This window comes from Lontra canadensis, unplaced genomic scaffold (genome assembly GCF_010015895.1).
Source record: "Lontra canadensis isolate GAN:19392208 unplaced genomic scaffold, GSC_riverotter_1.0 scaffold17, whole genome shotgun sequence".
NCBI lineage: Eukaryota > Metazoa > Chordata > Mammalia > Carnivora > Mustelidae > Lontra > Lontra canadensis.
The window spans coordinates 25,978,727-25,999,967 of NW_022631011.1; the positions used below are offsets into that span (position 1 = coordinate 25,978,727).

The following is a 21,241-nucleotide window of genomic DNA, read 5'->3' on the forward strand; positions in this document are numbered from 1 at the left end:
GCCTCTGCCTTCTGCTCAGGTCATGATCCCAGGGTCCGGGGATCCAGCCCTGCATGGGGCTCTCTGCTCAGCGGAAAGCCTGCTTCTCCCTCTCCCACTCCTCCTGTTTATGTTCCCTCTCTCACTGTCTCGCTCTCTGTCAAATAAATAAATAAAATCTTTTTTAAAAAATCTCCGAATGAAGATATCTTAAAACATTAAACAAATAATAAAGTTCATTAGGTCAGTTGGCTACAACTCTGGTAATGAAGTCAAACAAAGTTGAATGCTCTTACTCTGGCCTTCCTGTTCTCACAAGGTATGTGATTATTTCATTTTCCAGAACCATCCTTTGTTCAAAAAAGAGCCAAATAATTAAACAGTCATTACAAACAAGGCCTACAGGTTGTATGATTTAGGAACAGAGCTAAGATTACAACCTAAACTAAAAAAAAAAAAAAAAAAAAAAAAAAACCCACCTCTGTGTCTTGAACACCACATTCAGTGAAAAATCCTCTCTCTTTTTCCCTCAAGTATCAGTATTTGTGGTGCAAAAATAAAGATCCAAAACCTTGGTGAGGATAAAATGTTTCCATAAATTATATAAAATCTATAAATACTACAAGAGCTGGAAAGAGTTTCAAATGAGGTTGTGAGATGTTTGCTTCATGTTTAATACCTTTTTTTCCATTCCAGTAACAAGTTAGAATATCCCTATAAATATAAAGTTAACCCTATAATACTATATTCACACGCTCAAAGAATGAACAAACTTGAAAAATAACATCTTTCATTGGCAAAATCAGTAAACATATTGGCAACCCTGTCATATAACCATTTCAATCTAACATTTTATTTAGCAGATAACTATTTGTAGAAAAGCTGTAAATTATATAAATACTTTTGTCAAAATGCTAAGTGAAAGAAGCCAGATACAATAAGTTACATATTCTATGATTGTTTATATAAAATTCTAAAAAAGCAAAACTAATAATAGAAAACAAATCATTCTTCACCAAAGGCCAGGGGTGGGAGGAAGAGACTGACTATAATTGGACACATGAATTCTGGAGGTGAAGAAAATGTTCTATATCATGAATATGGTGGTAGACAGACAACCATACATACGTTTTCTAAACTCATTGAACCCTATAGTAAAAATTGGAGAAGTTTATGTGAAATTGTATCTCAATTTTTAAAAAGCTTATACACAATAAATCAGCATGCTTTTCAAATAATATCAGTAAAAAGTATTTTATTTAGTAAAAAAATATTTATGGAAAATCTGTAAATAATATAAATATCTTTCAAATGATAAGCAGTGTTATCTTCTGACATTATTATAAGAAATACTTTTTAAATCTTCTAAAAAAACAAGCAAAACTAAGAAGTACTTGAAGAGTGATCTTGAATGCAATTTAAAACCCTCCATAAAGGATAAGCTCAGTACAATGATGAGGTACTTGGTAGGTCTCTCAATATTTTTCCAGAATGTAACAGTATACCAGAAGTCAGAAATTTGGGTTGCACAGAGGCCAAGTAGACAACACAAGCGAGTGGCACGGAGCAAGTGTTACTGTGGTAAACTGCAGAGCCCATGTCTCTTCCCAAGTGAGCTGCAACCACTGGGTCCTACTGACATGCCCAGAAAGAATACAGACTGCAGTGCAGCCAGAGCTTCTGATGTTTAAAGTAAAGCAAAAATCTACACTTTATGTGAAATTTCCCGATTTTTCGGAATGATGGTTCAAATTTCTTTTACAACACCATATGAGCCAAATAAAACACATCTATTGACAGAATTATGACCTCTGGTCCACAGTGCATGCTTTCCGAACTTTTTCGATAACAAAGTCTTGTCATTTTTCTAACTGCTTACCTCTTTATTTGCAGTGAACCTGGAATAATGGGGAATACTGGTGCAACTGAAGTAAATTCATCTCAAAATTACATAAAGACTAGTCACTTCTGGTCTTCTGCACAGAAACCAAATACTATTTACATTTCTAAGCATACTGGTTGGTAAGAAAGCGAAATATCCATTAGAATGAGGGAAAAAGGGGTAAGGAAAACTGAAGAAAATCACAACTTTAAGATCATAGTCAGCTTCTAGACTGCAGAGCAACAAAATAATCCACGTGTTGAAATTTGAGAACTTCATTGCCCCAGCTAGTCCAACCTGGCTGTAAATTTCGAGCAAACAATTCCAAATATTCCCCATGTGGCTTGACATAGTCTTTTAGAACCTCTGTCCAAAAAAGAGAAAAAACACAAAAATTATTATTAAGAAAGGAATCAATTTCCTTTTAGCATTTTAAAGCAGAAAAACAAGAAGATTTCCTTAAAAAAATGTGGGGAGACAGCTAATTAATTTCAAGGATTTCATCATAGGCTTTGTTATTTATAGTTATAAATCATTTGAAATAAGCACTCCTGAGATTGGAAACACAGTATCAGAAATTTCAGGAGTCCTGATTTATCAGTTTTCACTTGTGGATGAGAAAAAAGAATTTCAACACCCTCACAGGTGACTTTTCAGTTTTCCAATACTGCTGATATATCTGCTCAATACTAACTTTATTTTTTAATAAATGTAATCTGTGTGTGAAAAAGAAGTATATAGGAACAACACAAAAATAACCCACTTTTAAAAACTGAGATAAAATATAATGCTATGCTAGCAATATATTAGTGAAAGAGCAGTAAATGAAGAACTGGATACCGATAAAAATATTGAACACATATAACTAACAAATAAAACACTTTCGTAGCTATAACTTGGTAGCACATTCCATCATTCCCAAATTATAGATCCTTTTTACCTAAAATTTCACCATATATTTCCACAAGTAAGTAGTCCTTATGCAATGTATCAATAACTACTAAAAATTATATTTTATCAGGAAAAAGGTACCTCAAACATATGTTGATTAAATGCTATGATACACAGTAACAGAAAGAAAATACCATAGAAGCTTTTTTTTTAAGCACATGTTCATTTGGATTGCAAATATTTAAATCAATTTAACTTTGATTGTTGCTGGTTAGCTACATTAACCATTACATGAAGTGGGCATGAAAATAACAATTTAGGGATGAAGAGTCCTAGAAGAGCATTTTTTAAATGTAGTTCTTAATTACCATACAAGATTGAGCTTAGAAGAAATTTATCAAATTCCCTTTAGGAACAGTGAGTATTCCTTAGGAGTACTTGACATAGATAAAGTTTAAAATAAAAAGTATATAAAATTTTATGTTCATAATGTTCTCCAATCACCCTCACAGAAAAATAACTGTTTATAAAAATATTGGTCCTGTTTATCAAAAATCAAAGAACTTAAAGCATTCATTGTCTATAATCCAACTGCAGTCAAATTTGGGCTTCAATAGCTTTTAGGAGATGCTAGCGTGAGAGTTCTAGTCCTTTCATAAGTGTATAATTAAAAATTATTAAACCTGAAAGAGAAAGATTTCCCCAGAGCCTTAGAGGACAATAAACTTATATCACTTCTCCATTTTTTCTCCATGAATTCAATGCCTTACCAACCTCAATTCACTTTTAATGTGGTCTAAGGTTATACTGAAGCAAGGTTTTGCGTGTTTGCCTGTTTGTTCAGTGTTTTGGTATAATACATTAGCAACTCTATTCTGGAACCATAATCTGGAGTCTAAATGGGCAGGAGTCAGCCAGTCAAAAATGTTTACTATTCTAAACAGCCACTATAATCAGTGCTATGGAACTTAACAAAGGAAACAGATACCCATGTTTCCTAAGAGTACACAATCTAGGGGCACCTGTATGGCTCAGTGGATTAAGCCTCTGCCTTCGGCTCGAGTCATGATCTGAGTCCTGGAGTCGAGCCCCATATCGGGCTCTCTGCTCAGCGGGGAGCCTGCTTCCTCCTCTCTCTCTGCCTGCCTCTCCAACTACTTGTGATCTCTGTCTGTCAAATAAATAAATAAAATTAAAAAAAAAAAAGAGTACACAATCTAGTAGAAAAAGATGGCCAGGCACTTGGGAATTGACAACTATAGTACATAAAACTGAAACCCATTTACTACCTCCTACTTTCTACATGTAACTCATTTCTGCATGGTTTTTTTTTCCTTTCTGTTTGAGAAAAATAGAAAGTAAAGGAGTAATACTTTTAAAATGTTAACTACATTTCAAAACAAAACAAAAGAAATAAAAGCAAATGAATGGAAATGTCTTACTCTTACTAATTTTAAATATCAGTTTAAAAGTAAACTCAAGATCTTAAAAGTTCTAATCACAAAGAAAAAAATTTGTAGCTCTGTGTGGTAATAAATGTTACCTATACATATTGTGATTGGTGATCATTTCTCTCTATATATACCATCAAATCATTATGTTGTACACCTGAAACTAAAACAATGGTATATGTCAATTATATCTCAATTTTTAAAAAGTAAATTCAAATGTATAAAGTATGAATATGACATACACATATACTTAGATAATTATATAACATCTGACATTAGCAAAACACACTTCTAATCAAAGAGGAGGAAATAATGCACACAGAGCCAGTCATTCCCCTTTTGCTCTGGAAACAAAGGGCAGGGCTAGGGGAGAAGGGGCTCAAAACAGTGCACAGAATCTCATCAAACTGTTTCACTCTTCAGATAGAAACTGTTAGTGAGTAAAGTAGAAAAGGAGTGGAAATTCCTCCAAAGTAAAATATAAAAAAAACAATTTTGATCCAAATACTTTTAAATCTTTAAACTTTATATACATTTATAATGTTAGATTACAAGGCATAGTTATTGATGGTTTATCTTTTAATCTGTGGCAGGAAACTTCAAAATTTAAAAACAGAGTAAATGCAGCAATAAATCAAATTTAAAAAAAAATCTTGGTGCTTCTAGAAGCGAGAGAGAACATTTCATTTTATCAATTTGCATAAAACAGCTTAAGAACATTTACATGTAAAAGCTCTAAGCATTACATATAGAACATGTACTATCCCAAATCCTAGAGTTACGATTTCAGAGTAAAATACAATGCAGAAATTATTTTCTGATGGCTTTAATTTCTATAGCTCTATACCTAAAAATACATGTACTTGCTACACAGTAACATAAATTCAAAAATATAGGATTATAAATACTTCCTGTCTACCACCACCTAATCAAAACATAAGGATTATATGTCAAGTAATGTGGATTTCCCCCGCCCCCAAAATCTGACTCTTCTTTTTAAAGGGTCTCAATCTAGGGTGCCTGGGTGGCTCAGTGGTCAAAAGCCTCTGCCTTCGGCTCAGGTCATGATTCCAGGGTCCTGGGATCGAGCCTCACATCGGGCTCTCTGCTCAGCAGGGAGCCTGCCTCCTCCTCCTCCTCTCTCTCTGCCTGCCTCTCTGCCTACTTGTGATCTGTCTGTCAAATAAGTAAAAATCTTTAAAAATAAATAAATAAATAAATAAAGGGTCTCAATCCTTTAAAAAATGTTTGTGCTGCCCTCTACTGGGCATATGGCAGAACTGCACCTCATAGATACGGGATGTTAAGACTAATTTTTTTAGGATTAATAAAAGACTAATTTTTACCTACTATTTTAAAACCCTGTTTCTTAGATTAATCTTTAAACATAATTTTATCCTATTTAAAAATAATTGATAAACAGTTTAACTGTAATTTGAGAATGAAAGGTTGGGTTTTAGCTTTTAGATTTTTAAAAGTAAAAAAATAAGCTCTAAGACAAATACTAAATTATGCTTTGATACTCACTGAATGATAAAGAAAATTCAAATGAGAAGAATACAAATTAGATTCCCTCCACTGAATACTGTTTTGGTACATTGAATAATGTACCAAACATGATTTTTTTCTCAAAGAACAGTGCAATCTCACTTCTCATTTAATTCACTAATATTTAATGCAATGAACAGTCTATGACAGTACAAAGCTTAAAGATGATTATTCACTCAGCATGCCTCTAAGTCAAAGAATGGATCATCAGGTACACATCTGAATATTTCTCAAATGAAGTAACACTACAAACTCTTCCACGTAAGCAATTTAAGATAACAGAAATCCTAAGCGCAATCAATAAAAATTACCTTGGGAATCTGTATTCACTTTCCCATGTATTCTAGCTCATGAACTATCCCATATTCTACAAAATAATAGATAGGCTGGGGACCCTGTAGTTTTCCTGAGTGGCAGCTTTAAAGTTTTGGGTTTTTTAAGCAGGAATCACCAAATTAATAAAAAAGATATTCCTCAAAAAATTTTTTGAATAGGAAACAATCACAAATTGAGTATGTCATTTACATTCTTATTTGGGGGTGGGGAAAGCACAGAGAAAGGGAGAGAGAGAATCTGAAGCAGGCTCCATGCCCAATGAGAAGCCTGAGATGGGGGCTTGATTTCATGACCCTGAGGATCATGATCTGAGCCAAAATCAAGAGTCAAACACTTAAGCCACTGAGCCACCCAGGTGCCCCTACATTCCTATTTCTTTAAACTCATACTTGAAAAATTTAGCATTTACGGAGCTTCCACTATATCCTATACAATTTCAAATATATTATAAGCAATCTTAACTCTAAAAGATTAAACAGGGGCGCCTGGGTGGCTCAGTGGGTTAAAGCCTCTGCCTTCGGCTTAGGTCATGATCCCGGGGTTCTGGGATCGAGCCCCGCATCAGGCTCTCTGCTCAGCCCGGAGCCTGCTTCCTCCTCTCTCTCTGCCTGCTTCTCTGCCTACTTGTGATCTCTGTCTGTCAAAAAAATAAATAAATAAATAAATAAATAAAAATCTTAAAAGATTAAACAACTCTAAAAAAATCAAATACCATTAGTTTCTCTTTAAATGAGGACTTTGAGGTAAAAAATTGTTATTTATGAGTAACTCATAAAGTAGCAGAGCCAGAATTCAAATCCATGTTAGTCAATCTCCAAAGCCAAAACTTTCCATTATTCCTTGCTGCTTAGTTTCATTGAATAATGAACATTATATTAAAGCACTAAGGCTAGTAAGAATTCTAGGCTGCAGCAATTACCTTTCTAATCATTCAGAAAAGCAACACTACCTCAACATAAAACTGAATCTCTACCAAGTATCAAGGAGATTCTAACTATCTCTCTCTGACTCCTATTCTGAGCTCCTGGTCTCAGAACAAGCAAGGGATAGAGTGAAATAAAGCCCCTAGTAGAACTACAGTCCTTAGATGCCCCATCAGTCTTCAGTCTATCAAGGACAGTAAGGGAGTAACAACCAATATAATAAGGGAAACCTAAAAAATTGGTATAAAAGGAAAAGCAAAAGTGAAATGAAACTAATCTACACAGCGCAGCTGGCAATCCCACAAACCTACCTCTTGTTTCAACAGTTCAACAATCTTGTTCAACAGTCTTTGGATGGAACAGACCCAGAGACCCCCTTCTTCCAGTCTCTGACTACTCTCCAACCACCTTCCAATCTCCTCTCCAGCAACAACTTCCAAGACCAGCCCACCTCATTTCTTGTGGTTAGATCCTTATTGCTGACCAACGATGAGCTCCTAGATTCCTCAGAATTATCCTCCCAAGGCGGAGGCCCCTGTTAACTGTCTGGTCAACCTGAATTTGCAGACCTCCTTCACCTCTCAGGGCTTCTATTTGGATTGTAACAATGTGACTCCAGAAGGCCTAGGCACTTCTACCTCAAGTTGCCAGGCATCTCTTGGAAGATGCAAAACTAGTGCAACAGCCACACCTTTTTTCAAAACATGAAGAAGCCCTCCCAAGATGAGTGAGGCAAAGCCATGAATGCCATGGAAGATGCATGGCCCTGAAGAAGAACCTGAACCAGGCCCTTCTAGATATGCATGCTCTGGGTTCTACCCACACAAATCCCCATCTGTGGGACTTCCTGGAGAGCCACTTCCAGATGAGGAGGCAAAACTCATCAAAAACTTGGGTGACCACCTGACTAACCTCCACGGGTTGGCTGGTGGCTGGCCCAAGGCTGGGCTGGGCCAGTCAAGTATCTCTTCAAAAGGCTCACCCTCAAGCACAACTAGAAGCTTCCAGAGCCCAGCAGCCTTTGAGGGGCACCTCCACATCCCCCTGATGTCAGAGCTTCTGCCTGTGCCTCTCCCCGCAGCCACTAGCCAGCCCTTTAACCATCATAGAGCCATCTCCCAAGTCATGGACCAAATGAAAACAATAAAGCTTTTGTAACAAAACAAATAAAAAGTACTATTCACAAATTCTGCTATGAATTTTAGAATATTAATGAAAATAAAACATCCATTTAGTTTCCAAATCTCAACACCACTCAAATAATAAATTCAATTCTTTTTTCAATTTGCAGATGTCATAAAAATTCTATTTTATAAAAACATACCAGCAAGAGGTGGCTTATGGGAATGAAGAGTACAGGGCACACTGACAATTAACTTGTGATCTGGAATGGAAAGTACTTTTACATCTTCATTCCTAATTAAAACAAAACAACAAAATAAATTATATTTTAAGGACAATTTTTCATACATAAGCCATAGTTGCCTTGATTCTTTTCCAGAATCTGAATTTTAAAATAAACTCAAGAATAGAAGCAATAAAGGAAATCAGCAATTTAAGTACTGAGACATTACTGAAAATTTCCTTTTCTTCAATATAATGAAGTTACACACTAGATAAAACAAAAGATAATATAAAATTTCATGTGCCATATCATTCACACTTTTCTGGTTTAAGCCATTTCCAGATTTTCAAAAATGTAAAAATTAAGGAAAGTTAATGATCTATACTGTACTATTAATATTATAAAATATACAAATGCATACATTTATACAATTTGGAAAAATCACCTTTCCTACCTTAATGGTACAGCAGTTTTTTCATGAACTCTCCCCAGTATAAGACCTTCATAAGGCTTTTTGTGTGGAGAATCTAATGGGAACACAAACTCTCCTGAATTGGTGATCTGATAGGAAAGAGACAAAATACAAAACAAAATAAAACCATACATCTGTAAATATCCAGGAAAGGGTTTGGCTTTTTTCCTATCACTACACAGTTTCTACCAAAGAAAAAGAAATTAAACCTTTAGGCTAGTGCTATCCAAAAAAATGTAATGTAAGCCACAAATGCAAGCCACATGTGTAATTTAAATTTTCTACTAATATTAAACATTTTAAAAAGTAAGAAGAATGAGGAAGTAATTATAATTATGTATTTTGCTTAGTCTCACATAACCAAAATACTATTTCAATATGTAATAAATTCAAAAAGTTATTGAGGTATATTACATTTTTTTCTTTCATACTAAGTGTTTGAAAGCCAATGTGTATCTTACACTTAATATCAATTCAATTTTGACAAGCCACATTTCAAGTGCTAAAGAGCCACATATGGCTAGTGAGCATCACTTCACAAAGCAGCTATAAGGGACTAAAATATTTTAAATACCACTTTATCATCTTACACATAAAAATCTACTTTTCATTAAAAATGTACTCCTGAAACCATGTTATCATTAATTCATTTATTCATTCAAACAATACTTATTGATTACTGACTATGTGACTAAGTGGATTATAATAAAGTACATCTTATTAAACTTTGTAAAATATACTATCATTAAAAACTGTCAGAGCTAGAATTAGTAATTAAAAAAAGCTCAGGGACTGGTAAGATAGACAATACTTAGTCTAAGCCCTTGGCATTATAAATCCTTAAGTTCAACTTTGTCATTTCACCCTGGAGCGATCATACTCTCAAAGATTCACTTAAAGCTAATCAAACTGAAAACATAATTGATAATAGCAATACCAGTTTATTAACTAACCACTGAAATACATATTTTCACCAACAGAATATTTGTTGAACCTTTAACTCAATATCAAGATAACTAAAAAGCCAAATCATTAAAGTCCTATTATCACCTCTAGGGCCCAGGAGAGACAGTATCTCTTCTTATTTATACACAGTGCTGTATAAATATAGGCAAATTCTTATTCTTTTGATACATTTTATATTCAATGCAAATTACCCCTTTTGTTATACCAGTACAAATAGTTACCTAACAGCATTTCATATAATACACTGTATTTTTGTTTTAAACTCTGGGCTTATCATATCATCTCTTGTACTGATTAGTACTACAAATGAGTAGAATACTCTTAGATTTTATGTATTAACATTTACTGGATTTCAGAAGGTACCCTTTTCCTGACTTTGGCCCCCATCTCTGACAATAAAAGAACTGTCATAATGTACAAGGTAGAATGGAGTTTTATATTGCCATCAATGTCCTATATACCAAATCAACCAAAGCTAAGCCCAAAGTATGCTATTAAAAGCAAAGATACAACAGTTAATGTTTGTTTGCTAAGTCCATTAAAATAGGTGCAAATAAACAATGTACACACTTTTTAGAAGGTATTCCAGTAGACCACAAAATACATACAAAGTACATAAAAACAGAATTCTCCTGTCTAAAATGAATATATCAGCTATATAAATACTAAACATTCAATCGATAACAAGTTGGCTTATCTTTTTAAGACGTAGGAGGGCTTTTGCAAAATTCATCAAGTAGACAATGCATCTTTAAACGGATGTCTAATGGACTCTGAACTGATGCCTTATTTTTCTGTATTTTTTGGTTCTTATAGTAAACAGAGATACTAAAGATCATTCAACCAATCCAAGAGCTGAGTTACTTCTTTCAAAAGGAGGCCTAGCGGCACATAAGACACTGAGGACTTAAGTTAAAATTTAAAGTACGTAAGGTTCTTGGTTCTTTCCCATCTCTTCTGTGCTGGGTTAGCTATTCTCCCTCCCATGCCCAGCAACATAAGAAAAAAGAAAAAAAAAAAAAAACTCAGGAAAGAACTCAAAAAGGGTGACTTTTCAAATTGTGGATGCGTAAAGAGCAAGAAGATGAAGGACAACACTATTTCAATGTTTACTGACAGATTCTCCAAAGTTTTTTTGTTGTTGTTTTTTAAACTACAGACATCAGAGCTTTTTAGAATGTCATCCAGTTATCGCTCCCTGAATCAAATATTTCCTAAGGCCAGCAGTTTGAGACTCTACTACAAAAAGAGAACAAAAAGTAAAGAGCCTTTGATAATAAGAAGATATAAGTATTTAGCATCAAAAAGAAAAAACGTAGTATGGTAAAAGTTTTAAATAGATTGTTTTGAAGGAATAGAGCAGTGACATGTTAAGTGTTAAAAATTAGATGCTACATTTATGTGACTTATATGTCACACTATATGAACAAATAAGTTACTTTTTCAACTTACTTTTACCCAGTGCCACTCAGCAACTATCTCAACAGACCAAGAAGGATAAAGTTCTTCCTTTACAAAACGTAGGTGCTTCTGTCTATTGGTCACCCAGGTAATAACAAGACAGTTTGGAGCCGCCAGTTTAGGAATAGGTATCTGCTTTATTTGCAGTGGTGATAAATAGCTGTACCTAAAAATAAACAGAAAGTGATATCAGCAAAATTCACTGCAAAAAGGAAAAATAAGCAGACAGAAGACCCGTGTAATATTGACTCCACAGACACAAAGCCCCTATACCTAGTTATTTGTATAACTAAACATGAAGCCACAGCGACACCCAGTGGACACATTATTACAAGCAAGTCAGAATTAACCACTTTTCATTTTTAATAGTATAAAATTGTCAGGCTAGCTATCTTTATCATTTCTAAATGTATTACATTTCAGCAATTTCACTAAAATCCTTTCCCCCATTCAAAATGAAGCAAATACCACTGTTTGGTTTCCATAATCTGTATTTTACACAGAGACCCCCATCACGGTGAGTCTTCAAACTGCTCTCTCAATATTCTACTATATTTTCAACCCTCAATTTATTATCCTGCTTCTTTCTTATTCCAATCAATTCCACTGGGGTCTTTGAAATCCTCGTGCCTTCAGGGTGCCTGGGTGGCTTAGTCAGTTACCTGTCTGCCTTCTGCTCAGGTCTTGGAACTCCCTGCTCAGCGGGGAGCCTGCTTCCTCTCCCTCTGCCACACCCCTTGCTTATGCTCTGTCCTTATTCTCTCGCTCTCTCAAATAAATAAAATCTCTTAGAAAGAAAAGAAACCCTCATGCTCTCATTTTAAAAAAATTCTATAGTCTTGCACTCCCACCCCAGTCATTAATAGTATAAAGTTTCATTTCTCTTGCTGGAACTACTTGCTCTATAAAATCCAATCTAATGGATTTCTCTAACACCCTACATACACAACAGAGAGAGGAGAGTCCATATTCTCCTAGCTCCTCTGTTAGCTGCTTCTAGGCTAAAACTCCTCCACATCTGCATAAAATCCACTTCTTTTTGAGAGGTATGCTATCTGGCTGTGCTAGAATGTAATGTCCTTCATTGAACCCATTTCTTCCTCACTTTCCGTAATCAATGAAGCCTTAAGCTCTAAGATCCTTCTACCTTACCAACACAAATCTTGTCATTACCCTGGGCAATTTTAAGGCACAATCAATATGATGTGCGTACCTCAACTATTCTTCCCCTAAACAAATACAACTGCATTCATCCCACTAATCCATTCCAGGGACCCTAATCTGGACCTCATCACCACTCACACTTATTCCAACTCTGAAACTAAACATCGATTTATCTCTGGCTATAACCTTTTAGTCCTTATCTATTCTTTGACCTTATCGAAGCAAACCATGCCCCATCCCTCTACTTTACTGAGTCAATCATTTCTTCCTGCACACATGCTCCTCTTCTCCAAAGACTACCAATCGTTTCACTGCCCTCTCGTTAGCATCCTAAATTCCCATCCCCCCTTTACCTTTCACCCCCAAACTCCTTCAAACCTCTAATCTTCAGTTCAACCCCACTTCCACATAATTCAATTCAACCTCTTTATATGGGGAAAATCAGGTAGAGAAAAATGCAGAAGTGAACAACTGGGTCAATTAAACCCATTCTCGGGCTATCAAAATGACTCATTAATTCTTTTACTTATCCTTGGTCAACTACAAACCTTCATCCCTTTTCAAATTTCTTACCTAAACTCACTCTTGGCAGATGAAATTAACTCATATATCGCTAAAAATAAAGGCCACCTGACTCCTTCAAGTACCTAACCCTCTCCCCTTACACACCTTCACTTACCCATTTGGATACGTTTCCTCTTAAATCAAATGGTATAGCTTTGCCTATCTAAAGCTTATCCTTCCACCTGTGTTCTCTCATTCCCATCTTCCAGTATCTTACGATGCTAGTTATTCCTCTCCTTTTGTGTCTCAACCTCTCTAGCAGTTCCTCACCATCAGCCTAGGTTTTAAAGGAAGAAAGAAAAAGAAAAGGGAAGGTGGGGAGGGGAAGAAAAAAGAAAAGAGAAATTCCCTCAATTCTACAACTAAGCTAAGGACTGGTATCCATTTAGTGTTACTACTTTCACTACTTTTATTCTTCAAATGACTATAATGAGGTTTCTACTACTATACCTACTCTGTAAAAAGTAAATGACATCCTAATGGCCAAATGCAATAAAAACTGGAATCCAGTTCTCACACACATAGCAACTGTATGATGTGAGGAAATGATCAACAGCATTTCTTAAATAAACAAATGAGTAAAACAATTCATATCTTATGCACCCATTTCCTACCATCCAGACTGGTGCTCTTCTAGTAGACTAGCATTTCTTATAATCAAAGTGATAACTTAAAAAAACTAAGTTTGCCAAAGTATGAAAAACATCAGGTCAAGATTTTGAAGTTTGATATTCCCAATAACTGCAGATTCTTTGATTCCCTCGATTTTATTTAATTGGGTTGATGTGGCATAAAGAAGGAGGAATGAAATATTCCTTTTTTGTTGTTCAATCTCCTGGAAATCACTGAGCGAACTATAAAATATTCATCTTTATCACCAAGATAGTATTGTTTAACCTGAATCTAATCATGAAGAAACAATCAGACAAATCCAAATGGTAGGAAATATACAAAAAAGGGACATGGGATCTTAAAAAAGAGTCAACATCCTGAAAAGTAAAAAATGGCCAAGAGACTATTCTCCATTAAAGGAAGAAAAGAAAAAGAAAGACTAAATGTAATATGTGATCCCTGACTAGAGCCTAAATCTGAACACTGAAAAGGAAAATAGAGCCATAAAAAAACACTTTGAGAAGACGTGAAAAAAAAAAAGAATATATCGTGTATATTTGATAATATTATTAATGGCAATATTAATTTTATTAGGAGTAATAATGGCATCATAGTCATATAAAAGAATATCCTTGCTTTTAGGAGATACACATGAAATAATTTATAAGTGAAGCATGATGTCTACAATATCAAGCAGAGAGATGGAAAAGAGAAAATACACACAATTGTGGTAGAATATTAAAAACTGGTGAATCTAGAGGAAAGTCAATTTGATATTCATGTACTATTTTTTCAACTTTTTTCAAAGTTTGGAATTTTTAAACTCAAAAGTTGAAGGAAAGAAATACAATAAATCATTACAAAAAAGATCATGAAGATACACTTACAAGCTGAAAAAAACAAAAAATTTCAAAAAAAAAATTTTTAAACAAAAAATTTCAAAATGTACTATGTAAAAGTATCATAAAATATTATAAAAGGAATGAGTCTATTTTCCAGAATTATAAAATCTGCCTCCAAAGATATTGCTAATTCTGATCATTTGTTTACTTTTTTAAAACTTCTAAAGAATATTCAAGAATAACATATAAAAAAGCTATCAATTTTCATTAAGATAAAAGGCAAATGAAACTTAAAGTTAGTATTTTTAAAAATAATTCTTAGAGAAAACTGGAACACATTACCAAAGAATATTACAAAATTGGGCTCTTTGATTCTTTTGAATTTAACACTTAACTCTAATAATGAGAAGTAATTGGTAACAGTCTTTTCAATATGATGCTGAGACAACTGGCTTTCTAAATGCAAAAGGATAAAATTGTGATTCCACCTCACAAAATTAAACTCAAATGGATCAAAGACTTAAACATGAGAGCTAAAACTCTTAGAAAACACAGGTGTCCATCATTGTGACCCTGAGGTAATGGTTATTAAATAAAATACCAAATGCACAGCAACAAAAAGAAAAATAGGTTAAGCTGGACTTCAACAAAATGTAAAGCTTTGTGCTTTGAAAACATTAGAAAGAAAGTGAAAAGGCAAGAAGAGAAAATAGGAGAAAATACTTGCCAACCATATAAGGTAAGGGCCTAATATCCAGAATGCATAAAGAACTCTTAGAAATCAACAAAAAGACAAACAACTTAATTTTAAAATGTGCAAAGGATCTGAAGAGTCAATTCTCCAAAGAATATATACAGATGGCCAATAAGAACATGAAAAGATGCTCAATATTATTAGTCATTAGAGAAATGCAAATCAAAACCACAAGCTATCACTCCATACTCATCAGGATGGCTATAATCAAAAATAAACACAAAACAAAAAATAAGTGTCACTGAGAATGTAGAGAAACTGGAACCTTCTTATGTTTCCAGTAGGAATGTAAGATGACACATCCATCATGGAAACAGTTCAGTAGTTCTTCAAGAGTTAAAGGTAGAGCTGCCATGTGATACAGCAACTCTATTCCTAGGTATATACCCAAAATAAATGAAAACATGTCATCTGGAATTAGGCAACTACAAAGTCTGAAGGAACAGGCCTTAATCTGGAACAGGCCTTAATTTTGCCCTTTCTCCTACAACCAACTGGAAGTTTGGGCAGTTTCCAAAACCACTCAGGTTCAATAATTTGTCAAAAAGACTCATAGAACTTTACTGAAAGCTATTATAATCATGATTACAGCTTATAACAAGAGATGACTAATTACAATTTATCACATAAAGGTTATTATGGTTTAATACAGATTAAAATCAGCCAAAAGAAGAAATTCAGAGCAGAGTCGGGGGGGCTTACAAACACAGAGCCTCCAAGAGTCCTCGCTCATAGAATCAGAACACATTACCTTCCCGGCATCTATGTGTGATAATACACACAGAGTACTGCTAACCAGGGAAATTCACCCTAGCTTCAGTTTCCAGAGTTTTAACTGAAGATGCATTACATAGGCAAAATAAAGTGACTAATAGCCCAGGTGGTTGAACTCAGTCTCCAGGTTAACTAATACCACTGGGACCAAAGCCTACCCTAAATGACATGGTTGGCCTTTCTGGTGCACCAATCCCTATCCTAAGATTATTTACACAGCCAGTCTCCCAACTACCTTCACCCAACCCAAGCACACTAAGCAAAAATAATCCTATCAGGTATAGATTCCCTCCCAGAACCTAAGAGAACAGTCAAACTTTGTTTGGGCAGCACCAAATTCTTTAACACATATTGTTCACAGAAAAGATTTTATAGGGGCGCCTGGGTGGCACGGTTGGTTAAGTATCCAACTCTTGGTTTCAACTCAGGTCTGATCTCAAGGCTGTGAGATTAAGCCCATTTAAGCTCCACATTCAGCATGCAGTCTGCTTGTTATTCACTCTCCCTCTCCTGCCCCTACTGCTCATGCATGCACTCTCAATCTCTCTAAAACACATAAATCTTAAAGAAAAGAAAAAAGAGAAAAGAAAAGGAAAGGAAAGAAAAGAAAAGAAAAGAAAAGCTGTACACAAATGCTTATGGCAGCACTATAGCCAAAAGCTGGAAACCATGCAAACATCACCAACTGACGAATGGATAAATCAAATGTGGTATGTATGTACATATGTGTATGTGCATGTACGTATGTGTGTGTATATATAGAGAGAGATAAATCCATCCAATGGAATATTATGCAGCCATGAAAAGGAATGAAGTACTGATATATGCTAAAACATGGATGAACTATGAAAACAAATATCTAATGAAGTAAGCCAGACACAAAGGCCACATGTTATATGATTCCATTTATACGTAATGTCCCAAAAGGTAGGCTTATGGAGACAAAGAGAAGATTAATGGTTGTCAGAGTATGGGCAAAGAGGCAAACTAGAAGGAACAGGGATTCTTTTGGGGGTGATAGAAATATTCTGGAATTAGATAAGGTAGTAATTGCACAACATTGTGAATGAATTAAACCACTAAACTGTACACTTTAAAGTGGCTAAAGTGGTTAATGTTATCTAGTTTTCAAAAACCTCCCTGGGAAGCCTGGGTGGTGCAGTTGGTTAAGCACTGGACTCTTGATTTCAGCTCAAGTCATGATCTCAGGGTCATGAGATCAAGCCCTGAGTGAGACTTCACACTCAGAGTGGAGTCTGGTTGGGATTCTCTCTCCCTCTCCCTCTGCCTCTTCCATTCATGATGTCTCTCTCTCTCTCTCTCCCTCAAATAAATAAATAAATCTTTAAAAAAAAAAAACTATATTAGCACCCTTCTCTCAAAGAGCACCCAATCTAATGTTTATAATCTAATAATAAAAGAAAAGAGAGATCACTCACCACTGTAACTAAGATACAGAACAGACTGAAAACATTAAAATTTGCTAAGAGGGTCCAAGATGGTGACACAGGAAGACTCCGAATTCATCTCCTCCCACAAACTAAATCTATACCTATATATAGAGACATTCCTCCAGAAGAAGAAGAGAGGGCTGACTGCACAGCTTCTACACAACAAACAATAAAGGACAATAAACAATAGGGAAACGTAGAAGTGTGGACACAAAAGGAACCCCACTCTTCATTAGGTCATCTACAGTAGAGAAGGATATTGATGAGGGGCCAATGCACAGACTCATCTGCCCTCAGACACAGCAGTTTAAAGGGCAAATAGATTATAAATGAAGGAAATCCATTTACTAACACTAGAGCCTCCAACAAATAGGTACAGAACCAATGCTACTTTCACAGAGGAACCAGCAAGCACCATTTTTACGTTCTGCATCTACCTCCATAGTGTAAACATGAACAGGGTCCGGGTACTTTACCAACCTGGTAGGGCCACCCCAGCACACTCCAGACACCTGGCCCACTCCAGCTCCAGCCATCCCTCAAATACAGCCCCCATGTAGTACACCCCCAGTCCCCAAATACATCAGCCCCAGCCCCAGCCATCCTGCCAAGGGCAGCACCCTCCAGGACCCAACTAGCTTATTTCCACAGCATAGCCCATCCTGGAACATATCCAGCCTATGCCCACTTCCACTCCAGCAATTCCACAGAGGTGGCCACAGCACAACATGCCCCACCAGAACCTCCAAGCCACGCCCACTCCAGCTCCAGCCAGCCTGCCAAAGCCATCAGGCATACAGTCTACACAGCAAGCAGTCCAACATAAGGCCACTCCTTCAATACCATGAGAGTTAGCTCTTATAGCTAATTCACAGAAACACACACAGAAAGTCAAACAAAATGAGGTGACAGAGAAATATATTCCAAACAAGACAACAAGGAAAAAACCCGGGAAAGAAAGGAAAACCTAAAGAAAAGGAGATAAGTAATTTACCTGATAAAAAGTTGAAAGTAATGATCAAAAAGATACTCCTCAAACACAGGAGGTGAATGGAAGAACACAGTGATAACTTCTACACAGAGAAAGAAAACATAAAAAAGAATCAATCAGAGCTGAGGAATACAATAACTGAAACGAAAAATACATCAGAAAAAACCAAAAGTGGATTATACGATAGAGAAGAATGAATCAGCAATCTGGAAGAGAGAATAGTGAAAACAATGAAAAAAAATTTTTTTTAATGAGGACAGTTTTAAGGGACTTCTGGAACAACAAGCATACTAACATTCACATTTTATGGGTACCAGAAGGAAAAGAGAGAAGGAAAGGGCCAGAAAATTTGAAGAAATAATGGCTGAAAACTTCCCTAACTTGGGAAAGGAAACACATATCAGATGCAAAAAGCATACAGAGTCCCTAATAAAATGAAACCAAAGAAATCCACCAAGACATATTATAAATAAAATGGCAAAAGATAATGAGAGAATGTTGAAGGCAGCAATTAAAAAAAAAAAAAGTCATAAATGAGAAAAATCCCATAAGATGATCAACTCATTTTTCAGCAAAAACTTTGCAAGCCAGAAGGAGTGCCAGGATGTATTTAAACTGCTGAAAAGGAAAAACGTATAGCCAAAAATACTCTATTCAGCAAGGCTCTCACTCAGAATTAAAAGAGAGATAAAGGGTTTCCAGACAAGCAAAAACTAAAGCAATTCACCCTGACTAAACCAGCCCTACAGAAAATGTTAGAAGATCTTTACACAGAAAAGAAAATCCCATGACTGAAAAACAAGAAAATATTAAAGAAAAAAATCTCACTCATAAAAGCAAAAGTCTAGTAAAGGCAGTGCATGAACCAATGAAAAAGCTAGTATGAGGTTAAAGACAAAAAAGTAAACTCAACTGTAACTACAATAAGTAGTTAAGGGATATATAAAACAAAAAGATGTAAATTATGATGTCAAAAACAGAAAATGCTGAGAGGCAGTAAAAAAAGTAGTGCTTTTAGAATGCATTAAAACTGAAATAACTATCAGCTTAAAATAGAGTGCTTAAAAAATATCTAGGTCAATATAAATATATTCACTTTATAGGAACCACAGACCAAAAAGCTACAGTAGATATACAAAAAATAAAGACAAAAGAAACCAAACATAACTCTAAAGAAAACCATCAAATCACAAGGGAAGAGACCAAAGGAAAGACAAATAAGCAGATAAATACAAAAATAACCAGAAAATAATTAAAATGTCAATAAGTACATGCCCATCAGTAATTACTTTAAATATAAATGGACTAAAATGCTCCAATTAAAAGACATAGGAAAGCTAAATGGCTGAAAGAAAACAAGACCTATCTATATATTGCCTGCAAGAAACTCACTTCACATCTAAACACAAACACAGACTAAAAATAAAGGGATGGAAAAATGTGCTCTATGCAAATAAAAACAAAATGAAGGCTGGAGTACCAATACTCATATCAGACAAAATAGACTTTACAACAAAGACTGCAACAAAAGATAAAGAAAAGAATTACATAATGATAAAGAGGTCAACCTGAGAAGATAATGTAACAGTTATAAACATTTATGCATCTAGTATAGTAGCACCTAAATATATAAAACAAATCTTAAAGACTTAAAGGAAGAAACTGACTTTAATACAATAATGATAGAGGTCTTCAATACCCCCACTTACATCAGTGCATAGATCATCCAGACAGATAATTGATAAGGAAACACTATTCTCGACACATTAGACCAGATGGACTTAATGCATATACACAGCACGTTTGACCCAAAAACTGCTGAATGCACTTTTTTTTCAGTGGCACATGGAACATTCTTCAGGGCAGATCATATATTAGGCCACAAACAAATCTCAATAAATTTAAAACAACTTAAATCATGTCGGCCATCTTTTCCAACAACAGTGTGAAATTAGAAATCATTTACAAGAAGAAAACTAGAAAAAAAAAGAAATATTACTACACAGCAAATGGGTAAACAAAGACAGCAAAGAAATCAAAAAATACTTTGAGACAAATGAAAATACAACTTTTTAAAACTGCAACAAAAGCAGTTCTAAGAGGGAAGTTCATAGCAATACAAACCTACCTAAAGAAACAAGAAAAACGAGGCGCCTGTGTGGCTCAGTGGGTTAAAGCCTCTGCCTTCGGCTCAGGTCATGATCTCAGGGTCCTGGGATCGAGTCCCGCATCGGGCTCTCTGCTCAGCAGGGAACCTGCTTCTTCCTCTCTCTCTGCCTGCTTCTTTGCCTACTTGTGATCTCTGTCTGTCAAATAAATAGATAAAATCTTTAAAAAAAAAAAAAAGAAAGAAAGAAAGAAACAAGAAACACCCCAAGTAAACAATCTAACCTAAACTAGAAAAAGGACAATGAAGGCCAAAGTTAGTAGAAGGAAGGAAATAATAAAGATTAGGGTGGAAATAATTGAAATAAACTTAAAAAAATCAATGAAACTAAAACCTGATTCTTTGAAAAGCTAAAATTGAAAAACTCGAGCCAGACTCATCAAGAAAAAAAGGGCTCAAATGAAAAAAGAAAGGGCTCAAATGAATAAAAGCAAAAATGAAAGAGAAGTTACAACTAAAACCACAAAAATATATAGGAGACTATGTAACATAGGAGACTACCTAGAAGAAATGGATAAATTCCTAGAAACATACAACCTTCCAAGACTGAATCACAAAGAAATAGAAAATCTAAATGTACCAATTTCAAGTAACAAAATTAAATCTGTAATTTAAAAACTCTCAGAAAACAAAAGTCCAAGACCAGACTGCTTCATATATGAATTCCA

At 35.1% G+C, this 21,241-nt stretch overlaps 1 protein-coding gene and 1 pseudogene across 4 annotated transcripts in view; one reads left to right on the forward strand and one right to left on the reverse strand.

Moving 5' to 3' along the window:
* Window positions 1-483: 483 nt before the first annotated feature.
* Window positions 484-21,241, reverse strand: part of METTL4 (methyltransferase like 4) — a 43,170-nt gene continuing 22,412 nt past the window's right edge. For all 4 annotated transcript variants that reach the window (XM_032859818.1, XM_032859816.1, XM_032859819.1 and 1 more), the window contains exons 7-10: window positions 11,246-11,420; window positions 8,810-8,916; window positions 8,335-8,426; window positions 484-2,227 (exon numbers count right to left, since the gene is read on the reverse strand). In XM_032859818.1, coding sequence (XP_032715709.1) covers window positions 2,082-2,227; window positions 8,335-8,426; window positions 8,810-8,916; window positions 11,246-11,420 — 520 coding nt within the window. In that variant the 3' untranslated portion in view covers window positions 484-2,081. The remainder of the gene's footprint in view (window positions 2,228-8,334; window positions 8,427-8,809; window positions 8,917-11,245; window positions 11,421-21,241) is intronic.
* On the forward strand, window positions 7,473-8,118 carry LOC116868964 (annotated as a pseudogene).